Below are 21,267 nucleotides of genomic sequence, written 5' to 3' on the forward strand. Positions count from 1 at the left end.
AACCAATCAACCAATCACAACGCAGCACCAGGCTGCAATTAAGAGAATCGATAATTGAAAATTATACATATTTAAACCTGAGACTACTGATCCTAAAATATATTAAAATGTTAGCTGTACCTCTTGTTCACACTGAACTTAAAAAAAACTGGGTTCAAATACTTTTACTGCATGTAAATAGAACTCTTGGACTGTTTAAATAACAGACTTAGTAAAAATAAAAATGGATAATAATAATAATTTAGACTTCAGCTGATTATTGTAATTAATAAGATCTTTTTTTCCTACAAGTAAAAACACAAGAGATTGAAAACAAGAAAAAAGAACCACAAGAAAAAGAATAAGTCTTTATTAAAGTATCATAGAACTTTATTGGTAATATTGTTTCACAAGGCAGACACATCAATGCAACGCTTGATGAAGAGTTAATAAGACGGCACGTTCTCTTTTCTTTAAATAATCTGTGAAAGACAAGCACAGGGTTCTGGGCGAAGGAAAATTAGATCAAGGACTCGAAGAAGCCGTTCAAACCCTTGCCTGCTTCTGCTGCTGGAATTCAGCAATTCGGCTTTCCATGACAGGCCTGAAGTGCCTGATCAATCCCTGGGAACACAGATGAGAGAAGAGAGGGGTTTTGGTCAGTTATCCTGCTGAACTTGAGGCAGAAAACAAACAGGGAGCTTTACAAATAATACAACATGTAATCAAGCTACTCGCTAATCAATTGTGAAGAGTGCAATGCAAACCCCTTGGCAACCTCTGGTCGCCATGGGGTTTCTACACATCGGTGAGGCTTTAAAAACACCTATGAGTGTAATGCTGTATTCTTCAATCTGTAACATTATCGTCCCTGCATTAGTTACACGTCACACACAGTAAGTGTACCTAATGCATTTTGAAGTATTGAGTTTCCCATTAATAGTTCCATGAAGACATGCATTTACCTGCACAGGCCACGCCGCACCGTCGCCCAGTGCACAGATACTGTGCCCCTCGATCTGCTTGCTGATCTCCCAAATCATGTCTATCTCTGCTGAACGTGCATCACCACTCGCAAAACGCCACATCATCTTATTCATCCAGTCCACTCCTGCAGAAAAACACAACAAGAAAAAACTCACACGTTTTAATTTAATGAAGGTGGTGGAGAAATATTAAGGTGTGCAGAACTGAACTGAAGTGGCATTTACCCTCTCTGCACGGTGTGCACTGGCCACAACTCTCATGCTTGTAGAATTCAATCAGACGGGCGATGGCTCTAATAATGTCAGTCTGCAAAAGTAAAACCCATCCACTCGTTTAACAGCAGTATTCTGCATTGCTTATTGAGCTAAATATACTATAGAGCTGACATATTTACCGATTTGTCCATGACGATGAGAGCAGCAGTGCCCAGCCCAGTCTGTGCCTGAATAAGGCCATCAAAGTCCATCAGCACATCTTCACACACGTTCTTGGGGATGAGGGGTGTTGAGGACCCACCGGGAATTACAGCCAGCAGGTTATCCCAGCCACCACGCACCCCACCTACCAGACAGATGTTTGTTCCAATTGAGTTAAAAAAAGGAAAAAGAAGAAGCACTTAAGGCTGTGCTTAAGCTAAGCTGTCTTAATCTTTTCAGTCCGTGACCCCCTTCACGCAGGAAGACTTCCACTACCTCCTTTTTTTTTCTTTTTCTTTTTTAATCCTATCAGGCAAAAATGATGTGATTTTTACATTTTTAGTGCATTATGTACCTGCGTGTCTCTCAATGAGCTCTTTCAGAGGAATAGACATCTCCTCTTCTACTGTGCAGGGGTGGTTGACATGCCCAGAGATGTTGAACAGCTTTGTGCCCGAGTTTCTCTCCCTGCCAAAGGAGACAAACCACGAGCCTCCACGACGACAGATGGTGGGCGCCACAGCTACAGTCTCCACGTTGGCGACAGTTGTTGGGCATCCAAACACACCTTCAAACACATTAGAGGGAGTGGTGTTGATATTTGAGACGTGCTTTTATTTGAGCAAGAATAATGAGGGCCCAGCAGAAGAAGCAGCAGTGATGAAAATGTAATTAATACAGAAACTTTTTTATTCTAACCCCGTCTCTGTAGACAGGAACTCACCGACATCTGCAGGGAAGGGGGGCTTCAGACGGGGCTTCCCCTGCTTTCCTTCCAAGGACTCGATAAGAGCGGTCTCCTCTCCACAGATGTAGGCTCCGGCACCACGCATCACAAACACATCAAAGTCATAACCAGAGCCACAGGCGTTCTTTCCAATTAGCCCAGCAGCGTAGGCTTCATTGATGGCCACCTAAGAGCCAGCAGAGAGAATATGAGGCTTAATCTGTATGAAATTGAGTTGGATGCAGGTGCAGCTACTTTTGTGTCTGAATCACCTCCAACTAAAAGACATTAGTTGTACAGCTGATTTTTTTTTTTAATTTAGTCACATTACCAACTTTAATATGATCTGAAAGTATGCAGCTTATTATCAGTATCCAATATAACATTTAAACAACAAACAAATAAACACTTACTTTCCCCTTCCCAGGCCTTGAAAAATAAGACTAATTTAATTACTTTAAATATGGCTGAAGGGCAGTATAATAAATAATAATGGGTTATAATAATATTATACTATAAGCCCTTTAAAAAAAAAATCAAATTTCACACGTTATATTAATATTTTAAATCTGGAAAGGAAAGTAATCCATAAAGCTTCAGAATGAAATGTACGGGAGTCATTGCTAGAAGCAGACAGGATAGCTCCTGTCTGCCTGGAGAAAGTTTATATTAATCAGCCAAATTTATGGATCCAGGGAAGACTAGCTAGCACACAGGTGGCTTTCATGAAAGCAGATCAAAAGGTTTATTTATTACATGTTTAAGCCTGACAAGCAGGAGGTCTGGAAAAAGATTGTGACTGGCTTTTTGACTTAGCTGAAAATTAGTTACGTCCGACCAACATTTTCTCCATAAACTGAAGATGATAGTGAGGTGTATGATAATTTTAAAGACTTGATCTCAGTTGTCTCTATCCATCTCTACCTGCAGGTTGGAGGACTCATTGTAGAACTCTCCTCTGATGTAGATGTAAGCAGCACGGGCTCCCATGGCCCTCCCAGCGATCAGGCAGCCTTCGACCAGCTTGTGTGGGTCATTCCTCATGATCTCCCTGTCCTTACAGGTGCCCGGTTCTCCCTCATCTGCATTCACCACCAGATACTTTGGGCTAACATACGAAAACAGAAACAAGTCGGTGTAATAAACATTACTGTCAAAGTAGCGGAGTTTATCTTGCACAAAGATAATTTTAATTTAATTTTATTCTATTTTATGAAAACTATGATAAACATCAAACTGATTGATCTATAAGAACGCCAGAAGCATTCCTTTTTAAAAATTAGTGTTGTAAGTGCTTGTATTTGCTAAAAAAAAAAAAAAGCACTTATGTGTTTATTATTGCTCCAAATGTAGTTACATTTTTGTAAAAATGTTACAACTTAGCACTAAAATTGCAAAATGATATCTGTGTCCTCACTGACCGGCCATCACTGGGCTTGTTCATGAAGCTCCACTTCATGCCAGTAGGGAAGCCAGCTCCACCTCTCCCACGCAGGCCAGAAACTTTGATCTCATTGAGAATCCAGTCGACTCCCTTCAAAAGAATCTCCTTAGTTTTGTACCAGTCGCCACGCTTCAAAGCCCCATTCAGCCTGTGGCACAAATATGAGAAGGTCACAACTGTGTTTTTGTTTGTTAAACCTCTCACCTTGCATCAAATTCACAAGAGAACAACACAGGGGTGTTACCTCCATTCATGTCGGCCATAAAGGTTGGTGAAGATTCTGTCCTGATCTGCCAGCGGTCCAAATTTAGTTTTCTTAGGAGCACTCTGCCAGAAAAGCAGAGAAAAAAACCAAACTGTTACTACAGTTGTAAGGATTTAATTTGTTTTATACTGGTTTTAACAACATGGGTCATACCTGTGCTGTGCTGTTGTATCGTGTGATAGAAGTCACGCCACCCTGACTGATAGCAGCTGGGGCACGGGCCACCCCGCTCACCACAGCTCGAGAAAAGGACAGCATCCTTTCTGCATGAAAAAATAAAAAAAACAAGACTGAGCCTGAATCATTTCATTTTCAAACACTAATAAAAGAAAGCAGCTGCACAGGCACAGAGAGGTGCTGTTTAACCTGCTGTGACACTGAAGAAACCAAAACCAAGAGCTGATGTGACGATGCCTATATCCATATTTTACACAGTGAGTGGACATAATGAGGAGAGTTGTGGCTCAGGGGGTAGAGGTACTCCAGTCTGCATACCGAAGTAACTCTGAGCAAGATATTGAAGCCTGAGTCTCCCCCAATAAAGAAATCGAAGTGTGAGTGTGTCCAAAAAGGCGGACAAGGCACTTGAACTTCCAGTCTACTACCAGTCCATGCTGAGCAGCGTAAAGCTGTCTGTACTAGTTTGTGAAATACGCTGCTGTAAATGTAAAAAACAATGAGTTTCCCTTTCTGTCACAGATCACACACACACAATATTTACTGACATATCAGTGTCACTGCATCAACAACGTCATAACACTATCTTCTGATCATCATAATTTGCTATCTAATGGCCCTCTCAGCTAAAAACAAATCGGACTAAAAACACCTCAGCCTGAGTTTTATAAAATACATTTCAAACACAGAGCACCGAAACGAGAGCTAACATTTCATTTCAACACCATACATTTAGATTAGCTGTCAGTTTTAGCATGATGTATTTCTTACGGTGGTCCAGTGCTAACTCTTTTGTGATGTTATGTCAGAACTAACCGAGTTAAGTAACGAAGGTGAAGGCGACTGCCAGCCATGTTATCAAACCTAATCCTGCAGCTGGGCTATTTTATCTCATACGGTCGCTAAAAGGGCGAGTGATTACTGGACAAAACTGATCAGGTCTGCCTTGCTTCAGTGTGATGACAGGAGTACACACCGCTGACCTCCATACTCAGATAGCCACCGCTAGCCTAGCGCCAAGCTAAACTGGCTAGCGGTTAACCTTGTAATGTCAGAATAAAAACACCGGTTTCACTGTGCAACGTGCAGATATTACATTTAAAAAAAAAGTAAATATGCGTTAAAAAAAAAACTGAACTCAAATCAAGCACAAACGTGCTGAGGTAAGGCAGCAGACAGTCAATCCTCTTTACCTTCTCTCTGCGTCCCGAGTTTATGAAATAAAGCGAGACAGGAAGCAGAGCGCACGGCCCGGATACATAATGCGGAGGGTTATTTAAAACACACTCACATAATGCCAGAGAACTACGAGGTTATGCACGTATTTTATTTTATGTTCATTGTTCACAAATTAGGCTTTTATATTGCATTTTAAACCCTCTCAAAATAACCAGCTGTAATATGGTCTTATATTTACCGAGCGTGCTTGTTTTCCTACATTTGGAAAAAAAAATTTTTATACTGTTGGATTTTAACAGTTTTACTTTATAAAGCTACTTTTACTATATTCTGCTTTTTACATAATCTATTTAATTTATGTAACCTTTACTTAACCTATGTTGAGATATTAAGGGTTTTATAAAATGAACTGTTCTATTTTATTTATTTATATAATTTGTTTACATTATTGTTAATTAATTTATTATATTTATAATCTCTCTCTCTCTTTCAGTTTTTACCATATGATAATTTTTATTGAGCTAATCTTGTCATTACAGATATTCTGTTATTTTGGATGTTTTACACCTTTTGGGATAATAAAGCATATCTTATTTTATTATAAAAACTATGGTAACCTTAAATTTATTATATGTTTTCAAGTTATTATAGTTCATTAGCATTTATAATCATGGCAGTTTATTAAATATCGTTATATATGATACTATTTATCATAATAATTACTTATTGTTTGTTAAACAATGTAGCAATATGGTACTGTAGTATTATGAAGCCACAAAGTATATAGGAAATACCAAAACATCTTATTTATAATAACAGGATCTTGTAATACACAATCAGAACATGCTCATACCACCATAATTATGGATAATTACTTAGTGTTTCACATTAATGAGAATGTTCATCATCTCATTGTGAGAATGGACTTTACTGTTATGAAAAACAAGGCCATGACTTTATATCTCATAGTTCTGATGAGATTTCATTTAAAATCTATAGATAGCATCAGGTCAAAGCAAAAGTTACCTGAATGAGATTTATATTGTAATGTAGAGACCCTTCAAACCCCAATGATCAGGCAATCCCCTGTGAGCAGCACTTTGCGACTGTGAGGAGGGAAAACTCCCTTCAAACAAGAAGAAACCTCTGGCATATCCAGGTTCAGGGAAGGGTAGCCATCTGCTGTAACTGGTTGGAGGGTGAGAGGGAAAGAGAACAGAAATAAGGAGCAGAGAGTATTCTGAGGATAAAAGGCATACCTTTAAGAATCCTTCTCAGATTTATGAAATAGTGAGTGAATATTATGATAAGTCACAATAAGATACATTCTGGACCTGTGACTTAATTTTCTTGGCAAAGCTGCGGAAAAGAGCCTCAAAAATGTTTTCTTAAGTAAAACAGTATTTCTTTGATCAACGTGTCTGCACATTCTTTATACATAAGCACAAATAACACAGTGCATAGGAAAAAATACATATTTGATATTTATGCTTCAAGGTTACAGACATTGGTATACACATGACATCATCAATATAAAGGTAATAATCAGAAAAATAAGAAAAAATAAAGACATTTCAGTTAAACTTGTAAATTCAAAAAATGACCGTTTTTTGTGCATCAGATGAAAATTTTCAAAATCATGTTGTTTCAAATGCATCTGAGAAAAGTACACAGTATTAATCTAAATGTAAATCAGCGTTCAGTCAATTTAAATTTGTAAAATCTTTCTTTGAAGCAAAAACAGAAGAGAAATAAACTTCTAATAACTACATTGTTAATGTGTAGATACAGCTGTGGTTTCTGCTGTGAAAAATGCTGCATGTAGACCCTGTATGTAACCCCACTAAAAAAGTGAAGTAAAAAAAAAACTGACAAAGTTCAGCTGATATATTTACAAAAATAGAACTTATATTATACAACAGCATCGTCTGACGGTTACATACTAGTTAACCTATAGAGACTTTATTCTCATTCATTAGTTTTACATTATAAATAAACAATATTCCAGAAAAAAATGAAACAAAAATAGTATGGAAACAAATAATACTGGGTATAAATTATTCTTTATATGAGCTCTGTGAAACCTGTCTGTGTACAGCTGGAGATATTACATAACTGCAACTGATCTTCTGTGAACATCAGCATTAAATCTTCACATCAGGCAACCTACAGATGAGAAGGATCATGTAAAATAGAGCTACAGAAAGCTGAATGATGTAACACCAGCTGCTGCTCCTGCAGGCTGTCAATATCCTGGACGGATGATCTGATAGATAATCAAAGTGGCTACTACAGGCCACTAAAATGTGCTTTAAAAGAGGTATTTACAGCTGGAAAGAGACCAATCTAGACAGACTGTTGGTAAAAAAAATAAATCAATACATCAATACATGAATAAAAAAGCTCATGTAAATCAAAATGTAATATCATCAGAACGGGAGAAACAAAAGATCATCGCTGATGTCCATACAGTTTCAAAATTATACAGGTCATTTTACACGAAGAGTATACAAAGCTCTAACACAAACATGAGCACATATTACAGCTGATTCAAGTTCAAATAATAAAATAAAACCACTAAAGGTAGACTATTGTCACATCATCGCAGTAATGCTGTACTAAAAAGTTTAAGTAGGTCTCGCTATCTGATTGTCCATCAGCGTGCTTCAATAGAAGATATCTTTGTCATGTGCAGTTTAAATGTGACAAATGTGCTCGATGAGTCTGGCTGGAATGTTTTTCTCATGGTGCTGAGGAAGTCATTCATCTGGGACTGGCTGATAACTCGGTCGGCGCGCAACGCGGTCCAGTCGGTTCACGGCCACACTCTCAAACGCGCTCCTCATCAGAGGATGCTCCTCCAGGACCTCGTTGAAACTGTCCGCGCTCAACGAGTAAAGACGGCAGTAGGTCTCAGCCTTCACGCTGGCTGTGCGTCGTCCCTGTGTCAGCAAGCAAATCTCTGAAACAAGGAAGACATAATTTTAAATATGTAGTTCATCCCACTTGTTAAATGAGAGGATCTATACCACCTGCATGTCTGGACCATAAATATGAAGAAATACCACCTGATTATATTATCATAAAGACTAAAAATGGAAAAAGTTTGGCAATACAGTCACAGGAAAAAGAAAGCACGATTTACCCCCAAAATATGCTCCATCGCTGAGCTTAATCTCCTTACTACCACGTGGGATGATGGTGACGGTGCCGTGCTGGATAAAGTACATTTTCCGACCCAGCGTTCCCTCTCGTATAATAAAATCTCCCGGCTGGAAGACTTCGAAACGCAGCTTGGTCAGGATCACCGTCACAAAATGAGGGTCAGTGTTGGCAAACAGTGGCATATTGGCTACGAGTCCACGACAGTTATAGCTGACAATCTCCTGCATGAGGGGGAGAAAATGTACGCTACAAGAAGTTGTCATAAAATATCTCTGCCAGGTTTTAACTACAGTCACATTTATGAAAGATTTGGTAGATTTAAAACATTTGTAAAGTTTTCAGTGTTTTCAGACAGCAACTCTTCAGCTTGAAACTGAGAATGTGAAGCTCTTTTTTTTCTTATGAAATAAAGTAAACTCATCACCCAAGTATCAAAACCATTGTTTACTGTCTATCAGTGGTGAGGTATGCAGCAGGAGTGACAGATGGGTTCAAGGTGGGATTACATCAGAGATCAGTTCTGAGCCCCTTCTTGTTTGCAGTTGTGATGGACAGATTAACAGATGAGGTCAGACAGGAGTCTCTATGGACTATGATGTTCGCAGATAACACTGAGAGAAGTGAGAGCATAGAGAGGTGGGGGCATAGAGAGGTGGGGGTATGCTCTGGAGAGAAGAGGAATGAAGGACAATAGAAGTGAGACAGAATACGTGTGTGAATGAGAGAGAGGCAGGCGGAAAGGTGAATATGTAAGGAGTAGAGATAGTGAAGGTGGATGAGTGATGTACAATGTGGAGACTGTAGAACTGGCAAAAAGATTGGAGGCGATTGGAGGGATAGTGAATATATCCTCATGAGAACCAGGCTATTAATTTATGTCCTCTATAATGGACATTTGTTTATGGTCTATATCTTTTGACTTATTTGAGCTACCTTACTAAGACCCTAAATGCTAAATAGAGGACATCCTGGGCTTTCCATCGGTATCTCATGTGTTTGGATGGCTTCTTTTAGCTCCAAAGAGGCAGGAAATCATTAAAAAAATTTCCTCAGTTCTCAGGAGGATTTTGGTCATGATGTTAAAGATGAAGCTGCCAGGTGGGAGCAAAAGAGGAAGACGACATAAAAGATTTATGGACATAGTCAAGGAGGGTATGCAGAAGGCTGGTGTGACAGAGGAGGAGGATGCTGGGATAGAGTGAAATGGAGGCAGATGATCTACTGAGACAAAAGCCAAAACAAGAGGAAGAAGCTTACAGATCAACATACAAATCAAATAGTCTATGTTTTACCATATTGTGATATATAGCATATTATTGTGGAAAAAAATATGTCAGTTAGTCTATAAACAGGAATAAAAGCATTGTTAACTAGCTCTTAGCATATCGAACAGCTGATCAGATGTTTTCCAATTTCATTATAAACAAAATATATTTAGGTTTTGAACTGTCGCTTAGATAAAGGCACATTTAAAGAAATTTTCATGGACCCTTTTTAACATAAAAGATGAACTTATTCAACACTTAATAAAAAACTGGAGAGAGGAAGCAAGAAACAGCAGGTAAAGTCACACACCTCCTTGAGTGGGTCACTGAGCTCTCCGAGGATGTTGTCCTCATCAAACATCTTGCCTTGGAATCGCTGCTCATAGTAATCGTGGATCCTCTGTCTTAAGTCTGCTGGCAGTTTATGAAATGACATGTACTGCTCCACTTGTTTATACTGGAAACAACAGAAAACACACAATTAGTCACATGTTCTAGCATGTGTTTTGCGAATTATCCCCAAGAACAATAATTACATATTCATTCCATTTGTTTTGCAGGCTGTTTCTCCCGTTTTAAGTGGATTACAAACTCATTTGTAATGGGCATTGGCAGACAGTTATCCAAAACAAAGGTGCCGCCATTTGTCCATCATCTGTTCTGCTTTATCTTGTGAAAATCCCCTGGAATGGGTCATGGTAAGGCTGCAAAATCCATTAGATAATACACATATTCTCTAGGCATTTGGCACAGTTTGTACGAATAAAGTACGAGCAAGTAAGCCAGTCTGTGATATGAAACATGGCTGGGATATTAAAGCTCAAAGCCCGAATCACATTAGCATCCACGTGAGGTTCCTGGAACATATTGTCCACAAAGCAACTGAAGCTGCAGGTCACAAATGTGCATGATTACCTTCTCTTGATACTGCCGATGCGAGGCGTCCAAGGACTGGACCAGGTTAGCGGCATGGCCGAGGAACATGGCGTAGCACGTGGCCCCGACTACCATGCTGACCATGGTGAGCCAAACATCGGTCATGCCCTCTGGAGGGTGAGCACCATATCCTATGCACAGCATGTGACTCATGGCCATAAACAGAGCGTAGGAGTACTGGATGTGCCATGTAGAGTTCTGAAAAAGGTAGTTAACAATGAGGCGAGGTGAGACAGAGCATGAAATGAGGTCATCTATGAGCCTGCAACTTTGGGAAAATACAGACAGTTGTCAGCCGTTTCACATCCAAGTAAAGATTTTGTATCTTGTAAAGAATACTGTGTTAAATGAGAAAACACCAGAGACACACATACCTCTGTTAAACCTAACCAGAAGTTAAGACTAAAACACGGCAAAACAGTTGGAAACAAGTTTAATTACATGTAGTGTTTAAGGAGTCTTCAGGAATATTTCTTCTAGAAGGACACTCGAAGATCTTCCTTGGATGTTGGCTGCCTTTTGTTCTGTTCTCTGTCAAGCTGATCCCATACCGCTTCGATGATGTTGAGTCCCGAGCTCCGGGGAAGCCCATCCGTGACTGATAGTGTTCCGTGGGTGTTTTTTAATTCAGGTGTGCTTTTACTGGACTGGTAATGTGTTTGGGATCATCATGTCCTCTATAATGGACATTTAATAATGGACATTTTATAATAATGGACATTTTATAATGGACATTTATAATGGATGATGATGATGCTGTCATTCTTAATATATATTGATGACAATTTGAAGTAACATTTCAAATTTGGATTCATCACTCCATCAGACCTGTTGCTTTTGATTTTCAGTCCAGTTCTTGTGTAATTTGGCGTACCTCAGCCTCTTCTCTCTGTTTCCTTTCTTTATGAATGGCATCTTGACAGCCACCCTTCCACTGAGACCATTTTTGATGAGGCTTCGGTGAACAGTAGATTAACTGAAGGGCCAGATGCATCTTTCAAGTCCAGTGTCAGACTGGATTTGACTGCATACCATGCTGGGGTGGCTCATGACTTTTGCACAGTATGTATGTGCAGGTGCAGTGTTTGACGCGTGGTCCTGGTTTCAGTTAAGATGATCTCCAAATGTGAGAACAGTATCTCATTTCAATTTTGATTTTTGTGGACGATGTCACTGTGAGTTGGCATGTCATGACCATAGACGGAGGTGTGGCTTTGCCAAGTTTGTGGTTTGGTTTGTTGTGTTGTGGTTTGTATGCCACTGAGTAAAATTACTTTGCCTCCTTCAAAAAAATGCCAACTAACACTGAATTGTAGCTATATACTCACATACTACTTTAAATATGTAATTTTACTTTCTTTTCTTCATCTACTCACCACCATATTGTTTTTGGATACCCAGCAGTCTGAAGGAAAGTCTTGCAGCATAGGTACCATAAATGTCAGGCAGCCATCCCAGTGACACAACAGCAACATCATTCCAATCAAGTTGACTATACGCACCACAGCACTGGCCAGATCATAAGTCATGTGGAAAATCTGTCAGAAAGAAAGTCACAGAGACGATCAAATTACAATATTTCTGTTTCTTTTGTTCTAAGCACGTGCCCGCTTCCCTGCCTTTGCATTACCTCCTCCCATTGGTGGATGTATCGGATGAGGCGAGACAGACGGAGAAGACGCAGCAGACTGAGGATCTTTGTGAAACGCACAATGCGAAGTGCACGAGCGGTACGGTACACGTCTGATGACTCGTGTCGGGATTCGAGGTCGACGATGAGAAAGATGTAGTCGACAGGGATGGAGGAGATGAAATCCACCAGGAACCAAGTGCGGAGGTAATGAATGCGGATCTCTTTGGGGTCCAGGATGATGTGGCTGTCCTCTTCCAAAATGCCCGTACGGAAGTTGAAAACCAGATCCATGAGGAAGAGTGTGTCTGACAAGACGTTGAAGGTGATCCAGGGCATGGTGTTCTGGTCTTCGAAGAAGGTGATACCCCAGGGCAAAATGACAAGATTGCTCATCATCAACAGGAGCATTACGATGTCCCAGTAAAACCTGGAGAGAAGAGGATGAGTGCAGAGCTCGGTTTAGGATCACAACCTTTACACAAACTTCAAATGGACCTATTCGTACTTTGACCGTTTCCAGATTTACAGATGATTTACAGATTTACTGCAAACACATCTGCTCATTCTGGGCCAAACTGTAAAAAAACAAAATGACAAGGTGGTTATTCAAATATACTTCAAGTATTTTAATGAACCCTTTTGAATTAAAACTGAAAATCTATGTGTTAATCACAACTTGACTGCTGCGTGCACGTAGTTATTTCTGTACTGTATGTCAGTGCGGCCATATCACAACAAACACAAAATTGCATGTGTTGTCAAGAGAAGAGAGCTGACTGTGAACACCAAAGATGTGAAGTGAATCATGTGATCCACTGCTGTTTTTGAGTTTTTCATGAGTTTTATATATTTATATGGCTTTTTATAGCAAATACAAATATATGTTAGCAATCTCAAATGAATTTGATGGTTGTGTGGCACATCTGCAACATTTTTAATGAGGGCAGTCACATGTATACCTGGTACTAACATATGAACCGTAAGGTTTCCGTTTGCTCTTCTAAGTGCATCAGAAAATTTAGGAACACCCTCCAGCATCTTCAATTAAAGAGTAAGAAAATCTGTTAGCTTTGACGTAATACTGCCAAGAGTGCTCTTTTTGTGTTGCTTACTGATGACAGTTTGGAATTACTATTACAATTTTAAGAAAAATAATAACATCCCATGGCCCCTTTACACCCTTTACACTTTAGCTGATGGCTCTGGCTGGCACTACAGAAGAAGTGTGAGCATAAACAGAGTAACATTTATAACTGGCAGGTGATTTTAAATGTTTTAAACAGCTTAGCAAATATCACCAAATTGTACAAGCTAAAGGTATAGAGGACTGAGAGCTTACCGTACTGTGGTGAAGTTTACGGCTCTGGTTGGTTAATAGTCAGTGTTGCGTTACATTGAGGGTAGCAGATGTTTTTTTAAGCTGATCTGTCTGCTTATATCTTGCTAAATTTAGTTAAATCCACAAAGAGTAGTAAACTTTAGAGCAGCAGCAACACATGTTTGCGGATCACAGCCAGTATGCAAAGAAAACAAATCTACTGGAGCTCACAATACAATTAAAAAAAAAAAATCTTATTTCTAAATGATTGTTTTTGCCCCACGCTCTGATGCACATTAGGGTGCCCCCACCTGCCCAATACCACTTTAATGCCATCATACACAGAGTATGCAGACTGGACACCTAGTAGCAAAGATATCACGTAATCGAGCTTTTTGTTTTTAAGTCACTTTCTGTACAATACAATACAGTACAACTTTATTTATATAGCACATTTAAAACCAAAGGTACACCAAAGTGCTTCACAACAAGGTTAAAACATAAGATAAAAGATAAAAGGCTATAACAAACCCCCCAAAGGTACAGACAGAATAAGAAGTAAAACATTATAGCATGGTTTAGAAGATACAATTACAGGGTATTCATAATGTAGGAGCCATATGAGTTGTTCCTTTTTTGATTAAGTGGGTTGGTTTAAATGGACTCGCTGTATTGGTGCACGGGTGTGGGGCGTGTCTCATGGGTGTGGTAGATGATAAATGTGGTTGCACTCACCTGTTCACTGCATCTGATGTTGATGAGCAGAAAGGTAGGGTGAGCATGAGGCAAAACTTTCTGTTGAACGCAGCTTGAATTATTTTCATGTATTTGACTGTAACTTGATGGTTTATGTATATTTGTGCACTAATTGATGTCATAGGCCAAGTTGTAAGTTGGCATTGTAATTAGTGCAGTTATTTGTTTGTGCAGTCTGTGCATTTTTTTTAATAGTTAATCCCATGTGCTGATTTGTATATTGGACAGCTGCATGTGGAATAAAAGGAGCAAATGGTACAGAAGCGTATTTTATGCGTATATTGTTGCGCGTCATCTGTGTCCTCATGTTTAGCCTGCCGCGGCCATAGGTTGGAGGAGCTGCAACACATAAATATAAGGTGGGGGTATTTATGCAGTGGGACATTAGTAGGAAGATAAGTAACATAAGGGTAAAATATAGGGGGAAGTGCACTAACTAACTGAAAACGCTCGGTCAAACAGGTACGTTTTTAACTGAGATTTAAATGAATAGATGGAGTCAGAGGGAAGATTTTCCCAGAGGCTCGGGGCTGCCAGGGCAAAAGCACGGTCACCTCTGGCCTTTAGCCGGGATCTAGGCTGCACTAAGGCTACGTTCACGCTGCAGGTGTTAATGCTCAATTCCAATTTTTTGATCAAATCTGAGTTGTTTTCTTTTTTGTCTGCTTGTTCACACTACATATAAAATGTGACAGCAAACACGCTCTAGTGTGAAGCCTCAAAGCGGCCCGCATGTGCTAAAGAAGACGTCACACACAACGCGCTCTGTTTAGACCCAGAGCAAACAGTATTGTTTGACTGATGGCCCTTAATATAAAGACTTGATTGGGACTTTACGTTTCCCAATTTTGCTTTAAGTTATAAAGTTATTTTGTTATTTAAATATGGCCTAATAATGATCCTTATTGCTGTTTTAGAGAGGAGCAGTGCTTCAAAGGATAGTTGCAGATTTCTGTCAGAATCTGCAGATTATACAGTACAAATAAAATATTCCCGTTTCTCCAACGTTGTCTTCCCAACAGTTTCACTGGATGGCCAGGAAGCGTTCAGTGTCTTCTCGGGCGCTTCTCCGGAGCTGATAATTGGCGTCTGTCTTGTGTCAGTGATGTAAAAGACGGCTTTAATGCGACATGACCGTTCAAACAGCAGTCTCTTTCTAAAACATCAGATATGTATCGGATTCAGTACCACATACGAAAGTGACCCAGGTCGGATTTGAAAATATCGGATTTGTGCTGCTCACACTGTCATACCATGATTGGATATGGGTCGCATAGGGTCAAAAAAGTCGGATTTGATGCGCTTTCGTGTGCAGTGTGAACGTAGCCTAAGAATATTTGTCCTGATGATCTTAGATCATGATGGAGGCAAACCTTGCGGTTCTGGTCAGAAGGCGTGCCGCAGCATTCTGGACAACCTGCAATCTATGAAGAAGTGTGGAGTGGAGACCAAAGTAAAGGGAATTAGTAGTCTAATCTAGAGGTCACAAAAGCATGGATTCGTTTCTCAAGGTCCCTGTGCGGTATGTAGTGCTTGGCCTTGGAGATTTGACGCAATTGGTAGAAACTAGATTTAACTACAGAGGATTGTTTGTCAAACTTAAAGGAGCTGTCAAAGAGAACACCTAAGTTGCTAACAGTGCTAGAAAGAGAGGTGGCAAGGGGTCCAAGAGTGTCAGCAAATTGGCCCCATGAAGTATGGTTGTCGAACAGCACGATAATGGAGTTGCTAGCTACTAATGCTGCTTGTTCCTGTTCCCTGGCAGCTTATGCTATCGAGAGGAGATTGACTTTTTAACCTGCTGGGTAAAGTTTCTCTTAACCCTAGAACACTATCGCTATAAATAGTAACACGATCACTAATGCCGGGTGATTTTTACCCGATATAATATAACCAATGAAAAGTAATCAAATATATGAAAATATGACAACACATGACAAATTAGAGTGGTCTTCTTTTACTTTCAACTGTGCCATGTCTAACAAAATGAAAAATAAAACTCCTAAAACAAAATAATGACTCTGGAAAGCTGGTCTTTGGTCCACCCATTCCTGGGACATTTGAGACTTCCCTGGTGAAGGCACAGGCTCCTCGACACGCAAACAGCTGCAGGAGAGAGAAATCATGTAAATCTATTTTCTCGGGTGTAAATCACCCAGCGATAGTGTTCTAGGGTTAAGGATGTGATCATGTGTGCACAGCATTTATACCCAGCTGAAATCCAGGTCCAAGCTGATCAATCTCCCCATGTGATCCGGTAACGGTCCAACCTGTGTGCGTTAGAGCTTGCATTCATTGTTCCAGATCCAGATTGGATATATTGATTGCACGTAGGGTTGCCAACTCCCTGAAAAATAAATAAGGGACACCTCGTGGCCAGGGCCGGGCGACCCAGTTGTCTTCACCCTTCCCAGTGTGGTGAATTTTCTAGCTCTTTTTTTGTGTGTGAAATTATTTTTTTTAACCATTTGACTTGAATTTGATTTAAGTAGATGTGTATTCTTTGTGATATGAACACATGTGAAACAAATGATCATTTAGCCATTTATTTTTAGCTCAAAATGACAACATTAACACAATAAAACAGGTCTCCTTCTTAAACAGAAGCCTGTCATGCTTAACTTTTGAGAATATAAGTAAATCTTTCTTTAAAAGAACTCTGTCCTGCTTAACTTAAAATAATAGAAAACAATAGAAAGAAAAACATTCTTGTAACAGTGCACATTTAGTGCATTTAGTACAATTGGCTTAATGCTAATCAGCTGCTCCTGTTTGTAAACCCGCTTGTTCCCATGATTACGCATCTTAACTCATCATCATTATTCATCTATGTATTACTTTTATGTATTAGTCATCTATTTGTTGTAATCATCTATCCTTACAGTTGTTTATTACACAAAATAAATTATATTATCACACTTCTGGCCACATAGCGCTGATATTCACTGCACATGCCCATATTAACTTTTTCCAGCCAGGTGTTTTCCTTTTCCCATTCTTCCCTTTCTCTGAGGGGGAACAAACATTGCTGCTCTAATGCTGGGCTCACACTGTGCGGTTTTAGGCCCATTTTTAGCCGATTTTTGAGTGATCGGACCGATTTTGGCCTGCATCGTGTAGTATACGTGGGGTAACGAGAAGTGATTAACACCTCACGACCAGCTCCCGATCATCAATCGCTCGTGAGGGTCTCACCACAGCCGCTCACACTGCTCGCGCGCAAACACGTAAACGTTGGTGTAAAAGATGGAGCAGCACGGCTGTGCAGCGTGTGATCTGGACACAAGCGATGGAGGCACACAACCGTGAAAATAGTTGGATTTACATTGCTGCTCAGTCACAGCTGCCCGATCAATGTTTTTCATTAGCAATTTAGCAAAGTTGATGGTGGTGGTGTGCGTGTCTGAGTGAAAGACGGAGAGAGAGAGCGCGACAGATTTTCTGTTATAACCTTCATTTTATGGAGGCACAGTGTGAGCACTCAGGTCGCATCAGAGCATCGGGCGGTATAGTGTAAGACCTGCATCGTGACATACGAACTTCTAACCCCTGCGAGTCAATCGTGCAGTTTGAGCAGGAGCTGAATAACGTGACTGAAAAAATCGCACAGTGTCTGCCCAGCTTTAGGTGTACTGTCGTCCGAGACTTGCACCGCAGTGTCGGCGTTTGTTTCCCTGTTGGCCATGCTTCTTGTTGTGGTCATCTGTTGTCTTCCGGTATTTTCTCCGTAAGCGACCTTTCCTTGACCAATGAGATGAGCGGTAATCTGAATTGTCATACTCGAATTGTCATAAGTGTGCTGTCAGCTCATTGGTCACAAAGCAGGAGAGGGGCTGGGAATTATGTTTTCAAACAAAGCGTTAATTCCATTAAAAGTTATAGACTACTTTTGATTCTCACTGTATTACGGGACAAAGTGCGTCCCTTATTAGCTCAATACGGGACGTGTACTTTTGTTTCGAAATACGGGACGATTCCGTATTTTAAGGGACGGTTGGCAACCCTAATTGCACGTGCTGTACAAATACACTGTCTCCTTCAAGTCATACATGTCCCATTTCCCTATAGCTCTCAAATGTCTCGTACACTGTCGGAAGACATGGTTTGGATTTTCTTACAGATTGTTTCCATCAGCTGTCAATCACACTGGGTCTCTCGCTCTCAGTGACTCTTTGATTACAAAGGCAGAGAAAGAGAACTTGACGCAGACCAATTTTGATTACAGTCACCCTTCAGTGATTGCAACGTGAACCCGTGACAAAACTGAGCAGAGACACAGAAGTGATTGATGTGTTCTTCACTCGTGTCCGTGACCTCTCTGTCCACTCTCTGCTTTACATGAGTGCTTACCATTATTTCTCATGTTGCAGTAGATTAGTGGCTGCTTGCTGCTATTAACGCCACCAATCTGGAAGGCATTATAGCTGTTGACATTATAGATCGAGTCTGAGTGAGAGGGAGAGAGGAGCAGAATAAAATCTGCTGTATCTAAAACCTTTAGACAAGCTTTAATAGCAGTGAGCGCAGGACAGGAACATGAGTGTATTCTGATAGGATTTCAGGTTGAATTTGAATAAAGTAAAGCGCTAGTGTGGAGGCTTCAGGCCTGCAGAGTTTAAACCAATCAGTGATGTCACTGTGGCCATGTCCATCTTTTGTATACAGTTTATAATTTTTGGAAATGAAATTACTCTTTTCTCCATACAGATCTTTTAACTGCATGCAACAAAAGTTTATCCAAACATAAGTCAGCAGCATTCGGACTACAAGCAGACCACAGGTGTGTGTGTGTGTGTGTGTGTGTGTGTACATGTGTACACACACACAAAGATTGGGGATGTTGGTCTTATGGTAATCAGTCACTTTTACCCAGAGTACAACTAATTCCACCTTTCAGGGTCATAGTGGAGCTGGGGACTATCCCAAGGGACATTGGGTTAGAGGTGGGATACACCCGGAAGTGTCACTATAAGTCTAATCACAGCTCCAACAAAGAGATACAGACAAACCACTCGCATGCAGATTACAATCAATGTAGAATTGATAATTAGCTAAACATGGACATCTTTGGAACAAGGAGGACGAAGCACTAGAAAAAAATCCAGAGAAATATTGAGGACAAGCAGATTTTACAGAGAAAGGCACCAACCAGCTGTGTGACCTTAAACTCTAAACAGGAAATCTGACCAAAACTCTACTGTCCCAATTCATTCATTTTTAAGAGGAAGTGGGAGCATAAGGTTTAAGAAGAGCAGGCCTGTGCTAATCCCTCCCTCAGCTGCCTGTGTATTATTGCATAATAGAGTAAGATTGGAATTATACGGATTCTTATGGGTAATAATCCCCATGCATGGGTTTATCCCCTCTGTCTGGCATCGGCCTGATGTTAAAAATTCTTTAAATTCGCTGGGCTATTAGTGACCTCACCGACAGATTGCTTGGGCATCACTCCTGAGTCGTTGTTTAACCCTGAAAGTTGAATTATTGGACAGATCCCCCCCCCCCCCCTCCAAAGTGAGGCCAAACTAGATTAGGAAACTATTTGGATGATTTTCAGTCAGATTGGTTAAGTCATGAGTATTGATGAATGCACTTCTCTCTCCTCCTGGGGTTAAAAAAAGGAGTCACACGGGAATGATATCATTAATCCAGATGATCTTGTCCTATATACTGTATCACTAATCAAATCCCTTCATCGCCTTATCATGTGCTGGGAACCATGACATCAGCTGCTATCCTGCAGTCTGTCCTTGAAAAACTGGATGTGAGTCCTCAATCACAGGGTGCTTAGTGGGATAAAGGGTAAATGCTTTCAAGGGAACTCTAAACAATATTGAGCGACTGGAAGCACCTTGAAATGAAAAATGTCACTGGTCAGATTTCTGTCCAATTTTTACGGTTATAATGCGTTAAGTTACACAAATTGCAATAAAATGAGAGCAAATTAGTTTAAGGGCTTTCTACTAATTACCTGAAGTCACTGTAGGGGTGTATGATCCACACTCCAAAGCTTTTAACCCTCTCCTGCTCAGCAGCAACACCTTTGTGACTGCCGAACATGCGCAGGGAGAACTTGTTGACCCCGGGCTGCAGCATGGAGCCAAACTGCTTCTGGAAGTAGGTGGCCTGGTCCTGAGACTGGCTAGCGCTGTCTCCTTCGCCCTCTCCATTGGTCTCCAGGAGGCCATCCGGATCCGCCGTGTAGTCGTCATTGTGAGTCTTGACCAGAGAGAAGAGCGTGTTGCTCACGTCGCTCCTCTTGTCTGTCTTCGGGGAAGGGGTGGCAGGCGGGGTTGCCCTCTGGGACGCATTTCTCCATTTGGAGAAGCGGAGACTGCTCCAGCTGCGGTACCTGGGCGTCTCCGGTTTGGTGCCTGAGCCGTCACCTTTCTGTCCGTCTAAACTCCTGGAGGGGCTGCTCATTTTTTACACTTTGCACGTGCAGGTGAGCGAGGCAGAGAGGGGCTTTACTTTCCCCCCCTCACTTGGCTTCTTGGAGTTCACTTACTAATAAAGTTTGGTGCGCAAAGCATTTCATTTGGCTTCCAAATTTAACCTCCTTTACATAAATTAAATGCGTAAAGATCAAATTATGAACAGCTTTCGCTATTATATTAAAAAAAAATTTTTTTTATAATGCAGCCGCTAAAACAAACAAACAAAGAAAACCCCAACCTTTTAAGTACCTGGAGGTCACCGTTTGCTCCGCAGAGTGCCACACACACACACATCTTACAGAATAAATCAGATCTTATCAAATAAAACATCCAGGCTTTCTTCACGTGCGTTCTCGTGGAGTAGGTCCATTAAAAAAGTTCCCTTAAAAGTTTTTTCATGTGAAAAAGGGAAAAAGGAAAGTCCGGCTGTGGGCTGCTGTGTCCTCCTCCCGTCTGACCGAGAGAGGACAGACGCATATTGACAGAAGGCTCAGTAGCCTTCAGTAATCGGCTTGTTGTAATAACTGAGTCCACTCCGCTCACCTCTCTCCGCTCTCCTCCACCGCCCTCCCCTCCTCTGAGG

At 40.6% G+C, this 21,267-nt stretch overlaps 2 protein-coding genes across 3 annotated transcripts; both read right to left on the reverse strand.

Annotated features, from left to right (window-relative positions):
- Positions 1-345: 345 nt before the first annotated feature.
- Positions 346-5,295, reverse strand: ndufv1 (NADH:ubiquinone oxidoreductase core subunit V1). Of its 2 annotated transcripts, none has more exons than XM_082522087.1 (11): positions 5,189-5,295; positions 3,972-4,081; positions 3,798-3,880; positions 3,531-3,701; positions 3,034-3,217; positions 2,107-2,296; positions 1,738-1,950; positions 1,361-1,527; positions 1,191-1,272; positions 945-1,090; positions 346-603 (listed from the first exon to the last, which is right to left on the reverse strand). In XM_082522087.1, exons 2-11 carry the CDS (start codon positions 4,074-4,076, stop codon positions 526-528), a joined length of 1,419 nt encoding a protein of 472 aa, XP_082378213.1. In that variant the 5' UTR covers positions 4,077-4,081; positions 5,189-5,295; the 3' UTR covers positions 346-525. The 2 variants fall into 2 exon arrangements, with proteins under 2 accessions (XP_082378213.1, XP_082378214.1); XM_082522088.1 differs by lacking the exon at positions 5,189-5,295 and adding an exon at positions 5,134-5,157.
- A 1,291-nt stretch (positions 5,296-6,586) lies between these two features.
- Positions 6,587-21,256, reverse strand: hcn3 (hyperpolarization activated cyclic nucleotide-gated potassium channel 3). Its single transcript, XM_082520893.1, has 7 exons — positions 20,219-21,256; positions 12,171-12,600; positions 11,917-12,078; positions 10,520-10,738; positions 9,915-10,061; positions 8,320-8,560; positions 6,587-8,136 (listed from the first exon to the last, which is right to left on the reverse strand). Exons 1-7 carry the CDS (start codon positions 20,668-20,670, stop codon positions 7,934-7,936), a joined length of 1,854 nt encoding a protein of 617 aa, XP_082377019.1. The 5' UTR covers positions 20,671-21,256; the 3' UTR covers positions 6,587-7,933.
- Positions 21,257-21,267: the final 11 nt, after the last annotated feature.

This window comes from Aulonocara stuartgranti (assembly GCF_965226115.1).
Source record: "Aulonocara stuartgranti genome assembly, chromosome: 22".
NCBI classification, from domain to species: Eukaryota; Metazoa; Chordata; class Actinopteri; order Cichliformes; family Cichlidae; genus Aulonocara; species Aulonocara stuartgranti.

Bases quoted from the DNA above. Each gene is read 5' to 3' on its own strand.
- ndufv1 (XM_082522087.1), bottom strand. From the start codon at position 4,076: ATGCTGTCCTTTTCTCGAGCTGTGGTGAGCGGGGTGGCCCGTGCCCCA. The intron at 3,702-3,797 runs GTAACACCCCTG...TTTGTGCCACAG, and splicing joins TATGGCCGACATGAATGGAG to GCTGAATGGGGCTTTGAAGC. The intron at 3,218-3,530 runs GTCAGTGAGGAC...TTCGTATGTTAG, and splicing joins AACAAGCCCAGTGATGGCCG to CCCAAAGTATCTGGTGGTGA.
- hcn3 (XM_082520893.1), bottom strand. From the start codon at position 20,670: ATGAGCAGCCCCTCCAGGAGTTTAGACGGACAGAAAGGTGACGGCTCA. The intron at 12,601-20,218 runs GTAATTAGTAGA...TCTTCTCTCCAG, and splicing joins CACCCCTACAGTGACTTCAG to GTTTTACTGGGACATCGTAA. The intron at 10,739-11,916 runs GTGAGTAGATGA...TACCTTTTTCAG, and splicing joins TATCCAAAAACAATATGGTG to AACTCTACATGGCACATCCA.